Genomic DNA, 21,379 nt, shown 5'->3' on the forward strand with positions numbered 1-21,379 from the left:
TGGTGCACTTGCAGGGCAGCTTCAGAGCAGCAGGTTTGAGCCATGTTTCTTTTAGCCTCAGATTTGTGTGGAGGCTGTTGCCTGATGGTGATGCATCTGTTTGCTTTTCCCATCAACCCTGGAAGAGGTAAAATCTGAAGAGTCAAACCACCCAGGTCTACTGGGAACTGATTTTACTGATTCAAATGGGCTCTTGGACATCTTTCACTCAGGGTCTGTAAGGCCAGAAAACCACTTGTAACCAGTGTAATGAAGAGCTGCAAACATTAGGATCAGAGCCTGATGGGGAGGGAAGCAAAGCTAGAAAAAGAGTTACCTGCACCAGACTATGATCACAGCCTACAAATGTCCTTCAAGATAACTGTGTAGTGAAGGGAGTCTTGAAAGATGGCAGGAGACAGAACAGGGGAAGAACAGATTTAACCTGAGCACCTTCCTTAGCAGCAATGAGAGGAGAGGGAAGGATGGGATGCCACAGGCAGGAGAGCTCAGCACAGGCTCCAGGAGGAGCAGGGTAGAAAGTGGCTTCCACTCCACACTCTGTACAGGAATGCGCCAGCCCCAAAATACCTTGGGTTTAGAGCATTAAACAGAGAGAATTAATTCATCCACAGTCCGACTTTCTTCTCACAATAAGGTTCTGTCCTCTAATCTCCTGAAATTTCCAGGTGTATCAGTGGGACATTGATGGACGTGGATGACATGATTACTGCTACAGCTTCAATACAGCCTATAGTGAAGTAATAGGAGAGGCCACTGAGGCAGGAAACAAGAAGAAATCAGTGTTCTGAGCTGATTTCTCAGATTTTGGTGCCAAGATCTTGATGGTGTTTTCGAGAATGGCTGTTTGCAAGCTGGGATGGATGGGGCTGGGAGGTGGGAGTCCAGGATGGCATCTGTCTGTGGCAAGTTGCAGTTTGTGACATTCTGTACTGACCTGGTCATAGCTTTGAGGAGATAAATATACTTGGTGCAGGACTGTCCTGCTTACACACAGGAGCCAAAAAGCTGGGATGGAACCAGTGCAGGATAAAAAGGAATCTTCTGAAGCTGCTACAGCTAAGGGGAGCTGAAAGTGAGGTGCCAAAAGCTTCGGAGGCTTTCTCCCTGAGTATGCTGGTGCTGCTCTTCCACTGCTCCAGTATTTCCCACCTAGTCACTTGGCAGTCCATAAAACCACCTCTGATTCCAACACAGCAGGGAAAGAAGATTCATCACCTCCAATCTGCTTCCTAAATGTTTGATCCTCTTCCAGGGGCTCTGTGTAGGGTCTGGTGTTGCCAAATCACATCAGGAGCTCGATAAATCCCTGGGTCCAGTTCATCTTGGTGTTTCCTACATGCATCATGTAGAAATATGAGCAGTTATAGGAGTGAGTCTCCGTGTGACTTCCTTCTGAACTGGCAGGGAAGGATGTTTGCAGTATTAATTGCTCAGCCCCATCTCAGGGGCTCCAGCATTAGCTTCCCTACAGGGCACTTTATTAAACAGAAGAACCACAGTGAGTCAGCTGCCTAGCAGCATGTGTGAGAGCAGCAGCATCTCCCCAAGACCCTCTCCTGGCAGCTCCTCACCCGAGACATCTGAGCTCTGCTGAGACCTGAAAGCTGCTGGAAACACGTGGCTCACTCCCCTGGGTATTGTGCTGAGCTGAGGAGCCCTGCAGAGAAGGCAAATATCCCCATGTCAAATGCAGTGACCTTGCATAGGGAACACTAATCATCTTCCCTCCCTCCGAAAGGAGAGCAGCTTTCCTTTTGAGCTTAAAGCCTCCTCCGCACCCCAGCACATTCCTGTAGTGATGCTGATAGAAAGGAGGAAGAGAAATGGGTGCCGCATGTGTTGTGGAGGACACAGCAGTCCTGCATGGATCTTCTGTGTGATTCTGAACTCCCCTAAAGCCTCTGGTCCAGCTCCTGCCCTCACTCAGCAGGCACATAAATTGTGTAGTACCTTATCATGGCTTACAACATCTGTCAGGGAACAGCAAGAGTAGGGCTGCTGCAGCATGGGGTGTAAGTCAGGAGCCAGAGGGGAGCACTGCGCAGGCAGCACCCTCACCAACTAGAGCACTGTCCCATCAGCTGAAACAGCATGGGCAAAGCAGAAGTGACCGTTGACCATTCCAGGGTGTCAGTCACATCAAGGGTCTATTCAGTGAGTCCAGCTAGGAGCAGTAAGAGATGGAAGTAAGGCTGTAGTGTAATGTTCAGATCCCAGGGCTGGGCACAGATTCAGTTCAGGCAAGGTCTGGGTGCCCAGGCCTGCACTGAAATGGAGCACCAGGGACATGGGGTGCGTGGGTCAGGGCCCTGGACAAGTGTGATGACTGGGGCAGTTCAGACTGGTGCACTCAGAGCCCTCAGAAGATCTTTTCTGTTGGGTGAAGCCCATGCAAAGCTCTCATTGGAAATAAGCCCAGAAGAGGCAGGTTCTTCCCAGTGTGAATTTTGACCTATCATCTCCGTTTCTCATCCCACTATTCCATTCCCTTAAACTGGATCTGAAGGTGTTTTCCGAGCCCAGCAGCCATGGTGTTGTCCAGGGGAGGGCAGTGGTGTTCAGAGGCCTTATTTCACAGCTTGACATTAGTGTGTAGTAGCAAACCCTGAGTAACATCTCTGTGGCCAGGTAAGATCACTGCTGAGACAAACGTGGGGCTTCCAAAGATTGAAATACGGCTTTTCACTACAGATGGTGCCTTAATACAGTGAGTTATTAGTGGTGTAAGTCAGGCATAACATTGTGCCCATGGACCATGGCCCTATCCCAACAATTTGACAGTACTTCTCAGTGTCTTTACTTCTTTCCATTTAGTCTTCTCTAGTGAGGCTTCAACCAGGCACACTCACATGTACACCAGACGCAGAACATCCTATAAGACACCATTCAGGAGAGATCTGAGCAGAGGCATTGCATTCCAGACACTAATCCCAGAGGAACCCTTACAACACTGCCAGTGTGGATGTTAAAAACAAGCTAGGCTGAGAAACCACTTCAAAGTTATTTGAACTCCCTTTTGGAAATACTCTTAATGCCAGGCATGTATATGGGATAACATCCCCCTTGACTGTGTTCTGTAGCTTCACTTTAGCTGGCTTTGAGATTTGGTTAATGAGGAGCCATTTGCTCTCTGCAGTTTAAGGCCTCATTGACCTGCCCTAATGGGCCATTTTAGCTACTCCAGTATGTTTGAAGTAGTACAACCCTCCCACTCTGGAGACTGGCATATATTGGCTACAGGGCTATGACGGTAGAGTTTAGAGCAGGCCTAAAAACTAAAGATATACTCAGACCTATAAGCAAAGAACACATATACTGTGCCATGAGGATCCAGTGCTCTTTACAGACGTTGAAAGAACTCAGAGGTTGTGTCATGGAAGTAATTGCTCTGAAAGGTTTCCCCTCCATGGAAGCGCCTCTCTTGCAGCAGTCCTTGATCTCTTCTCGCAGCAGATACTCCCTCAGGGTATTTGTTTTAAAGACTCCAGCTCTCACCCCCAGCCTGTCATTAACTCAGCACTCTGCTCTGCAGCCTGGCACGAAGCAGGCTGTCCTCACTCGGAGCTGTGCTGCTGCTGGGGATTGGGCTTGAGGCTTGGAAGTCTAGAGTTCCTAGGGAGCCAGAAGAGATTCTGCAGGCTACAGGGGCTCAGTGATGTTAGATGTTGTAGTTTTGGATTACTAATTCCTACAAAACACTGGCAAGCTTCCTCGTAAACAGCACCTTGAGCAGCAGGTTGCTGGAAGAACAGCATTTAAAGCCTGAACTTGCCTGACATCAGATGTTCCTCTTAAGCTCTGATCATTCTTTACCATTAAAAACCGTGGCAGTCAGTTTCCTGAGATACCAAATTCTGGCTCAGCTATTCTTATTCTGCCTCCCCAAATTCCCTTTGGAATTTCAGTTCAGCATTTCTGCTCTCAGTTCTGTTGTGGGGATATGCTGCTCTATTAAACTACTGCCACATTGAACTCAGAGGCAGCACTTCTGCAGTGTCCCAGTGAGAAATGCCTGGTGGGAAAGGAATTCATCTGACAAGGAAGGGATGGGCCAGGATCCTGCACCAGTAAAACACCTTTTAGGCAGAGGTTGGTCAAGTGTGACTGCTCCTTCCTGGTGTCTCAGGATGACTTTCCTCCTGAAGCATGGAAAACAAATGGGAAAAAGCCATGGAATTTGCAGCATTTGTCATTCTGTGAGTTCAGGGGCCACAGCTTTACAATTGCCGGTACTGCAGGGCTGAGGGAAGGGGACTGTGGTTCCTGGAAGAGTTAACAGTGGAGATGCAGGGCTGGCTCCAAAAGGTGTGCGAGATGCTTGATGACTTCACATATCAGAAGCGGGTCTGCAAAATGACCCAAAACTTGGGTGGTAGAAAAATGTGTCTGCCCCACTTCTTTGCCCAGGACTCTAGGGGCCATAGCATAGACATGGGTGAGGGAAAGGAGCAGATTCACTCCTCTGGTGCTTGCACCTCAGGCAGCCCTTCCCATCCAATCCTTCCTGCTGCCCTAGCCAGGCAGCACAGTACAGAAGATCTTCACCCCTATCTGGCTCCCCTTTGATGTGCAGTTCCTCACACGTGGGCATAGCCAGGAATGGAGACAGCAGTGGCCACACTGTCTCTTGTCTCTGTCCCTTGACTCCAGGGTAGTTTTTCCAGCACAGGAGGTGAGCAGGGTCCTGCTTTGTCAGGGAGGGGAGCCCAGACAGGCCGGCGCCGGGCGGAAGCAGCTTTTTTGGGGCTCTGAATGTGCTGCTTCTGTGTCCACTTCGCTATCATTTCTTTTGCTTTGCCCTTCCTGTTGCAGTGTGAATCAGGCCTGGCTTGCATAATGTAACTGGATATGGCCAAGGTAATGCTATCACCTGCCTTTGTCCATGTGCTTATCACCTAACCAAGCATTAATACTCTCCAAAGGTTCCAGCTCTTTGCCACAGCTTCTGTTTACTACTTGTAAGCTCAGTGAAAACTTTCCATCAACATCAGTGACACTGAGAGAGCTGTTTGCAGAGAGGTCCTCAGCCACCAAGCTCAGTGTGATGAGATACCTCCAAGGTGACCAGTAAGCTCCAGGGGTTGTAGCGTCACTGGTCATTGATGCTGTGGCTGCTGCATCTCTTGGGATGGAGTTCACAAAAGCATTGCTTCTCTGTTTGACAAGCCACAAGCCAGGCATTCTGTATAATGACCTTCTAAGTTGCCACGGCATATGGATTTCCACCCATAATGTTAATGCCTTCCTAGACCAGAAAGAAGAGTGATGAATGTACAGTTGATGTGCTGTGGTGAATGTCACTGGAGAAGAGGTATTTTTTCACACACCCTGTGGCAACAATGTGTGATGACAGTGCATTTACTTTACAAGGTTTTGTGGCAAGGACTTGCTAGCACATACCCACAGGATAGTAAATGCACCTCGAAGTGTTCCACATACTCAAGCTCATCAGATTAATCATGAAACTTCTGTCCCGTGAGGTCACTGCTGAGGTGCTGCTTGTGCTGGTTGCAGTGGGTGCAGTGGGTGTCTGGTGAAGCCCTTGACTTCAGCTCTCGGTGGCTTATTGCACCTCCCAGATGAGAGCATTTGTAGTTTTCTCAGCTCCTGGAAAAAAGCCCTGTTTTACACTAAGAAGAACTCGCTCTCTGGACATTATCCTCTTAATTTTCTGCCCTTCCCATCTCTTCAGGTAATGACCAGAAATCCTGACCATTTCCTAAATTGCCAGGAGTGATTTTCCCCACTCTTAAGATCTTGCTGCTGGCACCATGCTCAGGCTGTCTTTCACCAGTTCATTTGCTCATGTGAGTCCCTTCAGAAATATCCCGGGGCCTAATATCAGTCTATGAGGATAGGAGCATGTCACACTGCCTGCCTTCATTGCTGCAAAGTTTTGCTGGAAAGAGTATGCAAAATGTCTAAAAATCCTGTCCAGAGTCAATCTCAGATGACCAAACTTCCTGAATCGTAGAATCCCAGCCTGGGTTGGGTTGGAAGGGACCTTAAGATCATCCAGTTCCAACCCCTGCCACAGGCAGGGACTCCTTCCACTGGAGCAGCTTGCTCCAAGCCCCTGTGTCCAACCTGGCCTCGAACACTGCCAGGGATGGGGCAGCCACAGCTTCTCTGGGCACCCTGTGCCAGCGCCTCAGCACCCTCACAGGGAAGAGCTTCTGCCTAAGAGCTCATCTCAATCTCCCCTGTTTCAGTTTGAACCCATCGCCCCTTGTCCTATCACTACAGTCCCTGATGAAGAGTCCCCCTCCAGCATCCTTGTCCTTCAGACACTGGAAGCTGCTCTGAGGTCTCCACGCAGCTTCTCTTCTCCAGGCTGAACAGCCCCAGTGTTTTCAGCCTCTCTTTGTATGGGAGGTGCTCCAGCCCCTGATCATCCTTATGTCCTCCTCTGGACTTGCTCCAACAGCTCCATGTCCTCCTTATGCTGGGGACACCAGCACTACACACAGTGCTGCAAGCGCGGTCTCACGAGAGCGGAGTAGAAAGGCAGGATTATTGAGTGTGCCCAGCACTTCCAAGCCCTCAGAGAATACAGTTGCTTTTTTAATATGTAGAGCTGCTTTAAACATGGGCTTTGGGGTCGAATGGTGGCTGTGCTTTTCTGAAATGTGAATGCCTGTCCCAGTGCTGAAGCTCTGTCTGTCTGTCTCTCTAGAATGACTCCTGGGGGAAGCAGTATTCCTACGCGCTGTTCAAGGCCATGAGCCACATGCTGTGCATAGGCTACGGGCAGCAGGCACCCGTTGGCATGTCAGACGTGTGGCTCACCATGCTGAGCATGATTGTGGGGGCCACCTGCTACGCCATGTTCATCGGCCACGCCACCGCCCTCATCCAATCGCTGGACTCCTCTCGGCGGCAGTACCAGGAGAAGGTAAGGACCGGGCTCCGTGACCCTCATGTGACTGTATCGAGGAGTCCAGGGCTGGCAGTAAGCTGGGTGAGAGGCCAGATCTTTGGTGCCTTCCTCACCACGGTGGTTTATTGCTTACCCACCTCCACACGGGGGAGTGAAGGGATGGGTAGTTCGTCCCTTTACTCAAACCCTCAGGAGCAAATAGGTGTAGAAGGGTAATATCAGGGCAAGCGGGTGATTCTTGTCATTCTTTTTAGATGAACGTTATCAGTGTCACTGGTGGCATCCAAGGCTGCAAGTCACTTTTTCCTTTCCAAGATCTTGTTTCAAATCCCAAGTGAATGTTCCAGACTGCGTGGCTCTGTGTAGCAAGTACTGGTTGTAAAAGTATCCAAATTATTCACTTCAGTTCTCAGGAGTGAAACTACACAACAAACCCCAGAGCACAGATCAAAGATCAGGACCTCCCAACAGGTTCCCAGGTAGCTCTTGAATGAATTGCACAGTTGTTGAATTGCATAATGGAAGCATGGGCAGAAATGTCACAGTGATCAGTTACCACTGCGGTGGCAGTAAGTGGTGGTGGCGTTAGGGTGGTGCTCTGTGTAAGATGGTAAAGGACAAAGTCAGTCATCCTGATTCAGCTGATGAGGGTAACTTGTGGGACTGCATCAATTCCTTACCTCGTTCTGTGCCTTCAGTATAGCACTGTCTGTACAATGACATTTTGTTATCTAAAGCAAAAGTGCAGTGATGCTTTGCCATCCAGGACACAGGCAAAACTTCTGCCTTTAACTTCTGCTTGAAGTTGCAAAAGCAACTGCCCTCAGCAGGGCTGAGGATGCCATGGACATAGGCAAGGAGATGTTATGGTCAGGGTGCTACAGAGATATTTGGTCTGAAAATTAAGAAGAGGAAGAATTATTTGCTAGCCCTGCCCTCACAAGGCCAGGTCCAGTTGATGTTATTCAAGTGGGTCAACTATGGCTAAGTGAATTTTAAGTTCAGAGTGGCCTAGGAGCAGTTTTGGTATGGGGTTACAGTGCTGGGCCACAGAAAGAGGGTAGGGCAGAGACTGAAAGCAAAGAAGACCAGAGGCTGAATCATGATTTGAAGAGAGGGAAGATCTCTGGAGGTAAAAGAGGGGAAAATCCCAGGAGAAGAAGGGTGGAGGACTGGGCTTTGTGCAGAGTTTTACCACTGTGCTACAGATTGGCTGCAGTAATTCTAATTGAGAGTGTGGCATGCCAAAGGAAAGGACACTGCAACACCAGGAATGAAAGCTGATCAGCTCTGTGTATGCAGAGTAGTTATTCAAATGTGTTTGAAGCAGCATAGAAGGGAAGGGCTGATTTGCAGATCAAGCCACCTGGCCAGCCTCACTGCAGCCAAGGTTCCACCTGCAGGGCTGGGCACCACAGCTTTCTCCTCAAGCCAGGTCCAAAGACAAGGGCTGAACTTGACCTTGGAAGTTGGATTCCAGTCAGTGCTCAGGGAAATCCAGAAGGGCAGCTGGGACTATGGCAGGGATGACAGAACAAATGTGAAGTGTTAGAGCCTTATTAGAATGGGGAGATGTACATGAGAGGGTTAACAGATCCAGGAGAAGAGCTTGGTGACAGAAATAGTGGATAGAGGATTTAAAAAAGGGTGTATTGCTATCACCACTTGTGGTGGTGATAGCAGGTTCATTTCCCAAGGTATTTCCCTGGGATTAAAACCTCAGGGATTGAGTACCTTCATTTTCCCCTTCAAATGGGCCAAACGATGGCCTAAAACCAAATATGTATTCATTTTCTGCATTCCTTAGCACTTGAATAGCCATGGTGAAAATGAAGCTGCTTTGTGATTTGCAGCCCTGCAACTCAATTTAGTTCAGTCCTCATGGGACAATGTGTCTGTTGAAGCATAAGCAAAGAATCTCAAGTTTGGAGGTCGATTGGTAGAAGCAGGCAGCAGTTTAGACACTTCTGCTGAGTACACCTTGGGCTGCAAACAGGGCTCTGGAGACTTTAGCAGCTCTTCCAGGAGCAGCCAACGAAAGGGAAGGCAATGGGAAGTAGGAGGAGTAGCAGAAATAGCATAGTAGCAGGACAGGAGGTTCTGGTTCGTAGCTGCACTGAGAGGCTTTGCTTTCTGTAACCTTCAAAACAAGGTTCAGGATCAGGATTGAGTTTGTGGTGATGTTTCAGATTGTTGTGAGCTCTGCCAAACGAGCCCGTTTGGCATTGAGTTGCATGGACAAACAGGAATTTTGAGGAGAGGAGTAAAAGCCAAGATGTGCTGTCTGGTGCCTTCAGTCGCAGATTTGTCTCACTCTGGCTTGGATTCATTGAACTTTTGGACATGCAATACCTGTCCTGTGTAAGTCTTCTCCTGTAGCACCTGAAATGACACTGTGCTGGTTTCTGCATGGCAGGGAAGCTGTTCAGGATCAGTGGGGTAGTAGGAAGCATGGAGAATTTGGATAGGGAATTTGCACCCTCCAAGACAGTGTAGTGCAGAGGTTTGTGAGTACAAGTGGTGAGTCCCACAAGGCACAGAGCACTCACACCAGCTCAGGCACTGGTGGCATGAACACCTCTTGAACAGCCCTGAATCATAATAGCTCTTTAGATCTGGCACTCTGAACTGACTGCTTCATTTCCAGGCCCAAAGGCAAAGTTAGAAGGGACTTCTCTGTCCTGTCCTGCATTCAGAGTGTTATGCCCCTAGTCTTGCCCATAGTCACAGAGTCACCATGGTAGGATCAGGAGCTGACTCACCTCTTAAACTTTTTACCAAGCTGATTCCTTTCTTCTGGGTTAGTTTTCTGCCACACTGGAGGAGGCCAGTGAGTGCCAGAGCTGGTGCAGGGTGCTAGAGGAAGAGGTCCATAAGCAACAGCAGAGGCACAAAGCCCTTTTCAGCTATTCATGGATTATCTCAAGCCTTAACATAGAAATTCCTAATCCTACAACTTGCAGTAGTTGTGGCTCATGAGAGAGGAAGAGTGTTTCCTGCCCAGGAGATAAATAATCTAGACCAATCTGCAAGTTATTGACATGGTTTTTGCAGGTTCTCCTATTAATTTCCCTGCTTATAAAGCTTGGCTGGATTAATATTTATGTCAAGTCACCACACACAGCCTCGTCCTCCCCAGCAGACTCTGTAACCTTGAAGCTTTCACTGCTTCCTGCAGCCAAGCTCCTTGGAACAGAGCAGGAAGAGACTGTGGGGTTCAGTCTCCCAGGATGCAGGCAGTGATGGGCATCATGCAGAGAGGATCTGCTCCCCTGTTACCTTCTCAGGTACATTCAGAAGAATGACTGATGCGAGGTAGGAATTGCTGCTGTGAGCATTGCAGAGTCCAGCAAAGGTGTAATCTCTCCTTCCAGAACCTCACCTCTCATAAAGATCTGCCTGCCACACTGGCATTCCCTCAGCTCTCTGCTTTCCACATTCAGTCCCCTGCTTCTCCACCCCCCTGAACCATCACTGTCTGAACTGTCCAGTGAACCCTGAATTATCCATTGCCTCTTGTTCTTAAAATACGTATTGAAACTGGGTGGATACTTAGGTACTTGTGTATTCACTTAATACTCTGAAGCACAGTTGCAAGGGGACTTCCTTACAGAAGCACTAAAGGCATCTCCGTTCAGTTCTTGAAACAGCCCTGCTTATGCATCAGCACAGGCCTTCTTGACACACCCAAGGTCTGGCTGTCCAAGCAAAAAGCACTTTATAGTCCAGCTATCAATACAGCCCTTCTGTCAGCAGCCTGCATTCAGCAAAGAGTAATTGGGGAAAATGTAGTCACTGTAAAGGCTGAAGCAAGACAACAGGAACATTCAGGCTCTGTTGGGACAAAGCGGATGTTAGCCCAATGTTCATTAGAGGGGAAGTGAGACCGCTGTTGTGCCTGCCTACTGCAGGGAAAGCTGGGGACCTGTCTTTGGGCTTAGAGAAATTCATGTAAGGAAAATGTTTCCAGTGTTACTGAGTGCTGAGATGCGGACAGTAGGTATCCCTAATCTGCCTTTGTCAGGAAAGCTGGGAGCATATGGCCTGGAGCTGGACTGCTGTGTGGATCGCTCTTCTGTTCTTTAGTCTCTTCCTCAAAGTACCTGAAACTGCCTGAGACACACCACCAGGTGAGAGGAGCCCTCAGCCTGGCGTTTCGTGGCTACTCCTTTGGATTTGGGCTCTTTTACTGTGCAGGTTGGTGTTCTGAACAGCCTCCAAACGAATGTGTGCAGGGAATTGGGTGCAGAGATCCTAGCTGGGGGTCCTGGATACAGCATAATCACATCAGCCTGGCTCCATGCCCTTGCTGTTAGCCCCTCCTCTAGCCCTCCTTTAAGCAGGGCTGATTAACCCAAGCACTGCCCTGTAACAAAGCTGTATTCAGCCTCGTGGCTCCAGGATTGGGTAAGCCAGTGCTACTTTGGGGCCAGCGCAGCACAGAAACATGAAGATAACCAGTGTCAGCATGGAGTTGGGCAAAGACTTCGATTTTTCCCACACTTACTCTCCCACAAAGCTGGGAAATTTCATGTTCATTACCAGTCTGAACAGGATTTGAAGTGATATTCCCAAGGTGATTGGTCACCAATGTCTGTAGGTTCTCAGGGGTCATTCCCAGGTTCCTAGAGTTCAGAGGGGTTATGTGGAAGTCCCCTTCTGAGCTACTGTCAGTTCTGGATGTCAGGGAAGCTGCAAAGCTCCCTTACTCTTGTAGTAGTGTGTATGAAGGAGAGGGAAAGGTGTGCAGCACTCCAGAAATTAAATGTGTCTGGAACATTTAATCAAATGGAAAATTCAATCAAACTTCCTAAGTGGGAAAGGTTTGGAGAGCCTTGCTTTATCCTGCTCTGACAGCACTAGTTGTGCATTACCTCAGCCTATTAAGAGATGGCTTCAGACCTGTCATGTCCCATGTCACTGTCAAAGCATTTGGGGTTGATAAGAAGGCTTATAAATGATGGGCTTTGTGGACTGTGCCTGCAGTGAGGCGCCTGTGATGTGCCTTGGGCTTGGGCTCTCAGCACTGCCTCCAGGTAGCTGTTTCTGGAATCAGGAACAGGTTTTCTGAGTAGTTTGCAGTGCAGAGGCAGCAAGCGGAAGGAGCAAGGTTTGGATGCAGCTTAACTTAACAGGAGGGGTCCAGCTTCCTAAAGCTTACTAAGAACAGATGGAATAGAAACAGGTGCCCCATCCCCACCTTCTCTGCCCACATGTGACAAGTCCAAGGAGGCTGCCAGAAAATTGTAACCCAATGTAAGTTGGGTCTCCTCTGAGTTGGGATTTGGACAAAATATCCCCCAGAGGTCCCTTCTAACTGCTGCAATTCAAGGTCTCTAACAGCTTTATTCGGTGGGAATGGCTGGCTCAGGAAGGTACGTCTGGTGCTGCAAGGCAGCTGTTCTTTTAGATACCACAGCCACCTCAAGAGTATTTGTAAGAAATAGGTATTGGGGTGGTAGATCAATGATTCCTTCAGTTCAGCTCAACCAACACATCAGCCATTTGTGTCAGTTTTTTAAGCTCCTTTTCATGAGAGACTCCTCGGTTGGTTATAAAATGGAAGTGTGTCACTAAGTCCCATTTTGAAGCTGTAAAACATGCCTTGTAGATACTTGAAGCAGAGATTTCAGTACCCAGCTGGGGAATGTGTCCATCGTACAAGCAGCAGTGCCTGCATGGGGTGCATGGCTGAGACTGAGTGCGGGGGCACATACGGTTCCCTCTCCACTCTCAAACAAGGGGAGGAAGGAGGCAGTAACTTTGCAGTGTCTTTGTAGCACATCTTCAGAGAAGGGGAAGTAAAGCTGCCACGTAGATTGCCTTCTGTCAGCAGGTTTACATTGGTCTCAATTTGCAGTACTGGAGATACTGTGATTATAGCTGGGCTTTTCACATCTTCTTTCTGGGAGTGGAAGCCTCTGTTCTTTGTTCTGTTCTTTGCACACCATCAATGCCAGCCTGTTCTGAGCAGCGTGCTTGTGCACACACGTGGAAAGGGCTCTTGCCTCAGCAGTTCTTTGTATCCCAGTGTGGGATACAACAAACTTCATTATCAGTTTTGAAATTAATTTTGGCACTTGAAGTGTAAATAAATAACTATCTAGGTTAAAATGGACATTCTCAGCTTCCCTGCTGAGCCATCCTGGCAAAAGTCCGCTCCCAGCAATGCTGATCTTAAACTGCAGAGACTCACTGGTCCCTTTTCCCCATCTCCGACTTCGGTAGCAGATTTTATCTCATCTCTTTCATTCTGTTCTGATGATGAAAATAACGTTGAGCTCTTTTTGCCCATCAAACCTCCAGTTAAGTGGCTCCAGTCACAAGACCTGACACCACCAGTATGCACTATGAGTTTCACAGTGTTTCATGAATGATGAAAGGTTCATTGAGGAGGTCCAAAAGATCCCTGTGCTGGACTTATGCTGGTATGTGATCTCTGAAACCCAGTAAGGCATTCTCTTCAGCTGGAGCCAGTCAAGGAAAACAGGCTGTTTCTGTAGCCATGATGTACAGGTTGGTACATGATATGTTTGTCATTGCACCACCTTCCTTCAGGCTGAGCACTTGTAAGAGCAGACAAAGGGGGCCTTGCCCACAACATTTAGTGAAAAGAGATTCATCCTAAAGCTCTTGGATCTGCTCTCCCAGACCCCTGAAGGTAGCAGCCATTTCCATTGCTGGCAGCAGTAGGTGATGCACACTCAGTGCTGTGCTAACAGCACCATCTCCTTTGTGTTCCATGGCTTGTGCCGCAGCCGCTGCAGCAGTGCTGCTGATGGGTGAAGTAAACAACTGTTCCATCAGCCCGTCATTGACCAAGCTCAGTCTCTTGACATCTCACAGCCCAGAAACGAAGCATAATCCTTGCCTAAATAGGTGCTGATTAACAGCAAGGAGAGGCAGCTCTGGCAGCTGATCATTACAGTCATCCTCAATGGAGTGAATGTTGTATGGAAAAAAGCTCCAGGAATTTTCTGCTAGTGTCTATGGTCTTTGGAAGACAGCAAGAGGTAAATAGCCTGATTCTAGGTAAGGTAGTTTCTGAAGGTTACCACTGCAGTAAGGGGTAAAGCTGTTCCATGTCTTTCAGCATGTAGCATGCCATGGTACAAAGAGTAACACGGTCTTTGGACTCAGAGCCAGGAGCTCAGAGCCAGGACATGCTGCTGAGCTTCTTGCAGAATGCAGGTAGCTGTGGTAGATTCTAAGGCTGAAGAGTACATGGCTGTAGGTTTAAATTTAGGTCATTAATCTGAAAGCCAAATAGTACTGATAAAGTTTGGTGCTGTGCTAGGTCTGGTCTGAGTTGTTCTGGATGAAATAACCTCCCATTCCTATACAACGGGGTACAGTTTGCCTGTACCCAACCCTGAGCCTCCCATCCCAACCCAGACTCCCCTCATGCAGGCATCCTGGATATCTTTCCTCTTACTAGTCCACTTAGAGTTTCCTTTGGGCCTCTAAGTGAAGGAATCCAGATCCTGCTTCAGCCTCGTCTCTGGCTGCCTGAGGCCTGGAGGGTACAGAACGTACAGCATATGCCTGACTACAGTTCCTCTCAATCACTTTCCTGTTCCTATGGAACAGACAACCCTGAACACATTTAATTCGGTTGGAAAACAGCAGGACAGTGCCCACAAGCATGTGTGTAGAGCCAACGGCATTCGTAGCTGTTGGCAGACTCTGGATAAACTGACATAACCTGCACCAGATACAGTTTTCAGCAAGAGTTCAGGAAGAGTAAAATTAGATGAGAAAGGACTGATGCTAAATATGCTGCAAGCTTGGAGATGAGTGAAGAGGAACCAACAAAGATCACACCAGCAGTGCAGGCATGAGTTTGTGTTACAGAGTTCCACTATTCTTCATAGAATCATTTGGGTTGGAAAGGACCTCAAAGCTCACCCAGTCCCAACCCCTGCCACGGTCAGGGACCCCTTCCACTGGAGCAGCTTGCTCCAAGCCCCTGTATCCAACCTGGCCTTGAACACTGCCAGGGATGGGGCAGCCACAGCTTCTCTGGGCACCCTGTGCCAGCGCCTCAGCACCCTCACAGGGAAGAGCTTCTGCCTAAGATCTAACCTGAAATGTGTAACCTGCTTCAGTTTGAACCCATCACCCCTTGTCCTATCACTACAGTCCTTGATGAAAAGTCCCTCTCTAGCATCCTTGTAGCTTTTTTCAGATACTGGAAGGCTGCTCTGAGGTCTCCACGCAGCTTCTGTTCTCCAGGCTGAACAGCTCCAGTGTTTTCAGCCTTTCTTTCTATGAGAGGTTCTCCAGCCCCTGTTCATCCTCGTGGCCTCTTCTGGACTTGCTTTAACTGCTCCATGTCATTTTTATGTCAAAGACAGCATTGCTGCACACAGTGCTGCAAATGGGGTCTCACGAGAGCAGAGGGGCAGGATCCCCTCCCTGAGCTGCTGCTCACTCTCTGCAGGTGCAGCCCAGCACACAAAGGGGTTCTGGGCTCAAGCGCATGCTGAAGCCGGGTCATGATCAGCTTCTTGTTGACCAGCACTGCTCATTCCTGGAGTTATTTGACTCCATGACAATGTGTGTCTTGATCATTTTGAGGAAGATGGAGATGTGGTTGTAGAACACATCCTCAGGTTGGGGATATGAATGACTTAAAAGACAAAAAGGAACTCAGCATTCCTTTGCTTCTAATGATTGCTGCATGCTGTGTAGCTGCACTGGTTTAATCCTCATCATAGATCAGAGAAAATAAAACAAGATGCAACTGTGGCCTGTCAGGACACTTTGCCTGGTGATGCTCATGACTTGATCTTTACCCCTGTGAAACACTAATCCATTGCAAGAGCCACAGCGTTGTACCTCATGGCTGCTGATGTGGATCTTAATCCAGTATCTCTGGATATATGTTACCAGCATTCAACATATGGTCAGTGCATTATCATTCTTCACTTCATGGGAAATGCATTACTCAGCTGGAGCATCCTTCTTCTTACACAAGTGCATCTCTGTTGACTTCCATGGAGTCCAGACAGGGAGACTGTGGATGAGGTTAAACCCTCCCACAGAGGTTTCAGCCTGGAAAGATGCAAGCAGTGCAACAGCTCTGTATAAGAAATGTGTATTTATTGCTGGGTAGATGGAGATGAGTATCCCAAGTGCCTTCACTGGAGTGGGTTATGTGTGTGCCCGTGTCAGCATCTGTGAGCATGTGCAACTGTGTTTGAATTAACTGAGATGCAAAAGTGTAAATCAGTGTTTCTCTGGAGCCCTGAAGAGTGATGTGTATGGACCAAGAGAGGGCTCAAAGAGGTGTCAATGCCAGGACTGGAATGGGAGCAGCTCTCTTTAGATGCAGGGCCATTTTTATAATCAGAAGTAAAGCAAGGAAATAGTCAGAGTCTTTTTGCCAGTGATTTATTACAGAGAGGAGGATTCATGACAGAGATTGAGGGCAGGGAAGACATTAAAGCTATTTAGTTCCCTTTGGACTGTGAGTGATCTGAGCTTTGGTTGAAGGGGAGCTAAGTGTGGAGACAACTAAGGAAAGCAGGCAGCTGTGGAAGGAAAAATACTGAGGTGAATGGTTTCCCTTTAATATATTAATACCTCCTTTAAAGGCTTATTTCAGGTAAAACAGACTTAAGAAAATTACCTAGGATTTAAATGGACTCAATTGTCTTCAGAAAGATTGAAATAATTCCTAAATGAGTCTTTTTAGTTGAACACAGAGAGGCCGCTAATCTCTTCAGTTCCTCGGAGCAGAGCTCACACTGGTGACATGAGGCAAGTGGGAAGATGGAACAAACAAGTTCAAGGGGAAAGGAGACAAGAGGAGGGTGTCAGGTTAAGCAACATCTGAAGGTTCTCAAAGGGCTGCCACCTCAGGGGGTATGAAGCGGTTTTAGAAGGTGCCAGATCTTCAGGGGATCAAGGAAGGCCTGTGAATTCAGGGTTGTCAGGCTGACGCTTTAACCCCCATGTACTGAGGATGTTCACCACACAATTATCCTTCCCCCTTTGCTTTGTAGCACCACTGAGTGTTGCTGATGGCCTCAGGATAGATCTCCTTTAGAGCTTAAGCTGAGAAGAGACATGCACAGCCCACTGCACTTTGAACCCTCCCTCACACATGTTTAATAGCCTTTTGGTTAGTAGCTCTGAATGTTCCACACTGCAGGACTGCTGGCCTTCAGCAGCACCAGGGGAAGGAGAAAACCCCACATGACTGTAGTTTATTAATGTAGAGAGACTCTATCTCTGCACAAGGGAGAGTGAAGAGCTCAGAGAACTCCCCAGCTGGCATGGGGGAGAGGAGGTGGCACTAGCAAAGACAGGAGAGCCAAGATGTGAACCTCTTGTTAATGATGACAGAGAATTATAGTTTCTTACTTCACTTTTTCCTCTTAGAAACGTGTTCTTCATTTATAATCAGAAACAGAAGCTTTTCTTTCCCTGGTGAAGTAAATTTGGCCTGGTTTTACTCTGAGTCTTATCTAGGGACAGTGATTCTAGGAGAATCTGACAAGACCTAGAGACTTGCAGAGCAGTAATTTATTGCTCTTCATTGCAAAGCAATAAATCCATGTACAGTAGTGAATAAGCAGCATCTGAGAGGCTCCATCCAACCTGTGCTAGTGAATCTGAGGATCTTGGGGGGATTTGTCCTGAGAAACAAAGGTCAGTTGAAGATGATGGCAAGTACTCATGGTAGAGGGAAGAGGGGCACCAGGCAGGCATCTTGTGACCTGGTTGGTGGTCCACTTCAAAACGTTGGGCTAAAACTGAGAGTATAAGGTGATAGTTTTGGTAAATAATTTAGCCAACAAAGCCACAGCATTAAAACAAGCCCAACTGTTTGTGGCTTGAGAATCAATTTAACAAACCCAAGTCAGCAAAAGCTAGTGTAATGATTCCCCTTTCCATAGTGAGTGTCCTGTATGTCCTGTGTCCGATTTGACAGGTCTCATGGGTGTCTCAGATGCTGCTAATGTGTCTCCAGGGGCAGTAGACAAGCCATGTTTAAAAAGAAGACAAGAAATCAGGAAGGGGGCTTTGGACAAGGGCATGTAGGGACAGGCCAAGGGGAATGGCTTTAACCTGCCAGAGGAGAGACTGAGATGAGCTCTTAGGCAGAAGCTCTTCCCTGTGAGGGTGCTGAGGCGCTGGCCCAGGGTGCCCAGAGAAGCTGTGGCTGCCCCATCCCTGGCAGTGCTCAAGGCCAGGTTGGACACAGGGGCTTGGAGCAAGCTGCTCCAGTGGAAGGGGTCCCTGCCCGTGGCAGGGGTTGGAGCTGGAGGAGCTTTAAGGTCCCTTCAGCCCAAACCAGTCTGGGATTCTACGGTTCTGTGTTTGTTTGAGCCAAGAGCTTAAACTTTCAGGATTTAAGAGCATAACCCACAAAACTGTAACTGGACTCATACCAGTGCGTTGTCCACATGGGACATGGTGGTTCCTGCTCCCTTTATCTCCCCTGTTCATGACTGCAGCCTCCATGCAGCACCCAGCATCCTGCCAGTCCCTGCAGAGCTTCAGCAATCCAAGCAATGAAGTGCCATATTCATTGCCAATTCTGTGCCTGGCTCCAGCACCCGAGGTGGTGACCTGCTTGACTTTGCTCATGCTGTAGTGATGATGAATATTTACAGTCAGCTCCTCTGCTGCTAGCTCCAGACACAAAGCTCTGGAGATGCCAGGAAACCCCGAGTGTCTCCTCTACCACCTTGGCTTCTCAGAGTAATTCCTTCTTCTCTCTGGTGCAGATGAAGTTGTTAGCATGCAAGGCAGCACCAGCACAGGCTGTGCTGGGAGCAGAGTGACACGGTGTGTGCAGGGGAGAGCTGCAGCGAGCACAGGTTCAGGAATTAGGCTCTCAGCACAAGCTGCAGTAAAGGGTCATTCAGGGACAGGTTTCTCGGGGACAAGAGGGGAAAGAGGGATGGAGAAGGGGAGCATGGTCCTTTTGTCAGCATTATTCAGTATGGTACACACTCAGGATCATGTTCTTTACTGCAGACCAGTGGGAGGGAGCATAACCATTGCAATGCACACACCTTGTCTCTGCAGCACCTTCAAGGCAAGTGCCCTCAAGCCATTTACAGTCTGAGGCCCTTAAGGAAGTGTCATTTATTCATAGAAAGCACCATTCATCCCCAAATACTGCTCTGGCATCACTCATAGTGGGCCCTTGTATTACCCTCTAAGTGACATGATGGAAACGCAAACCATTAGGTAAAAACAAGGACAGGTTAGACAGCAGAAATGCATGGGGCAGTAGAGACCCAAGAAAGGTGAAGAGAATGTGGGGCCCAAGGTGGGAAGGCAAAGGTTCCATTGTACGTGGCAGCCAAGAACAGAGGAGAGGGAAAGCAGACCATGGGTATTACAGCTTCAACTGAGTAACTCAGCATCTGAGTATGTGTGTGTGTCCTTCAGTTTTGTCTGTGGCTATGAACATCCCAGGCTGAACCATGTATGGCCCCTGGTGCAGTGGGTTCCTGTGCTTGGCTGAGGCCTCAAGGGGCTGCACATCACTTACTGCTCCAGAGCCAAGCCACCAGGTCACCGGCCACCATTCCATTGTGTGCTGTGGAAAAGCCGCCTGCTGAGGACACCTTGTACTTCCCTTTTCTGGTTGTGCACCAGGGTTTTACAGTCTTTGCTCAGCAATATTTGCTGTGAGGAGATTCCCAGCTGAGCACTTCCTTCTTATCAGTTTTTGCGGTGTCTGTAGGGGAGGACAGGCCCTGGGCTGCTCAGCACCCAGGGAATGAGGAACTGCCTCCGCAGTGTAACTGTCTGAGGGTAAGTTTAAAGGTTAAAACATGGTACAGCCATTTGGGGAAAATAACAAAGATATAACAAAGATGCCTGCACTCTCCCCACACAGTTGCTCTCTCTTGCTTCAGATTGTCTGCCCAGGTCTGGCTTGAGATGAAGGGAACAGGTATGGGTATGGTCTAGTTTGTGCTTGTCTGTAAGTGGGCACCGTTGTTGAATGTGCTGGTAACTCCTTCTCTTCCTTTCTTCCTTGCACAGTACAAACAAGTAGAGCAGTACATGTCCTTCCACAAGCTCCCTGCAGACATGCGGCAACGCATCCATGACTACTATGAGCATCGCTACCAGGGGAAGATGTTTGATGAGGAGAGCATCCTGGGAGAGCTGAGTGAGCCCCTCCGGGAGGTAAGGAGGTGACACTGAATGGGCAATGCATGTTCCTGTCCCCTTTGGCAGCTGGGGAGTTCCCAGTGTGCAGTGTTTTGTCCCAGTGCTTTGCAGAGGATGCCAAAAGTGATGGGAGTGGTGGGAGGCCAGCTTTCCCATTAGCATTGGCTCTGGGTGTGCTCTATGTGTCTGACCAGCCATAAAGGCCCTGTTTTGCTTAAGCCTGTACCTGTTCCTGTGCTGTGCCTACCTTTCTGGGAGAGGAAGGCCAAGAAGAACAGGGTCTTCTTGGATATGTCTCTGTGGGAGACACTTTCACTCAGCAGGAATGACTGTCCTATCCGTTGGTGTATGTCTGGTATTCCCTTGATTCCATGGCAGAAGTCACTGCTGTGGAGAGAGAAACCCAGGCCTTTGGTGTTTGCAGGACTCCTGCCTGAGTCTGTTAAAGGCTGCAGCACAAGTGATGTCTGACATAAAGGGTGCAGTGTGCAGGCTGTGTTACCCACCCAGCACATGAACAGGTACATCTTGTCAACTTTTGAGGCTGTGGTGGTATCTGGCAATGTTATCCCCTTTCCCAAAGTGCCCCTGCAGAAGAGCACTCTGGAAAGTGTTATTACCTCTGAAAGCCCTTTTCCCTACCCAAACAAACATGCACAACTGCTTCCGAGTTGTGCTCCCTAATCTGTATCTCATGTATTTAAACCTCTGTGCAGTGTGGTGGCCTCATCTGTGCTCCAGACATCAGCTGTAACAGCACATAGAGTCCAAAGAAGGAGGAACCTTCTTTGCAGGGCCCACAATGCAAATAAGCATTTACAGAATGCTTACACTGAAGCCAGGCAATGCAGGTTCTCCCTAGTTTGTGCCTCCAATATATTATCCACCAGCACTAGAAAAGGTTTTCCTGTTGTCTTCCTCCCCCCAGTAAAGCACCTCCATAGGAGAAAGAATTGCTGAGGACCTACCAGCCTTAGTTTGAAACTAGTTTGGTCAAAGTCTTAAAGGGCAACCCTGAAAAGAACCCCAGTGAGGAGGAGACAGATGCTTCCCAGCCCTCCTTCTTCCTGCCCGTCATCCAGGTGCCTCTTCCCTGCTTGGCTGGGAAGCCCTATGCTGAGGTGATTAACTCAGTATCACTTTCTGCTGCTTTCCAAGTCTGAGTTGGCACAGAGCAGCTCCTGTGCAGTGGAAAGTGCTGTCACCCCCTGGGAGTGACAGCCAGCCACAGGAGGAGGCACAGTCCCTGTCTGCTCTGGACAGCTGAACAGCTCAACTGGGTTTCCTTCACCAGAAGCTGATGATCCATCCATGCCCAGTGACCTGTGGGCACCTCTCCCTCCCCTC

At 48.6% G+C, this 21,379-nt stretch overlaps 1 protein-coding gene across 1 annotated transcript in view; it reads left to right on the forward strand.

Moving 5' to 3' along the window:
- The window catches only part of HCN4 (hyperpolarization activated cyclic nucleotide gated potassium channel 4), a 98,003-nt gene that overhangs the window by 57,818 nt on the left and 18,806 nt on the right, over window positions 1-21,379 (forward strand). The window contains exons 4-5 of the mRNA XM_065688190.1: window positions 6,680-6,898; window positions 19,901-20,047. Coding sequence (XP_065544262.1) covers window positions 6,680-6,898; window positions 19,901-20,047 — 366 coding nt within the window. The remainder of the gene's footprint in view (window positions 1-6,679; window positions 6,899-19,900; window positions 20,048-21,379) is intronic.

The sequence above is a fragment of the Lathamus discolor genome, chromosome 8 (assembly GCF_037157495.1).
Source record: "Lathamus discolor isolate bLatDis1 chromosome 8, bLatDis1.hap1, whole genome shotgun sequence".
NCBI classification, from domain to species: Eukaryota; Metazoa; Chordata; class Aves; order Psittaciformes; family Psittacidae; genus Lathamus; species Lathamus discolor.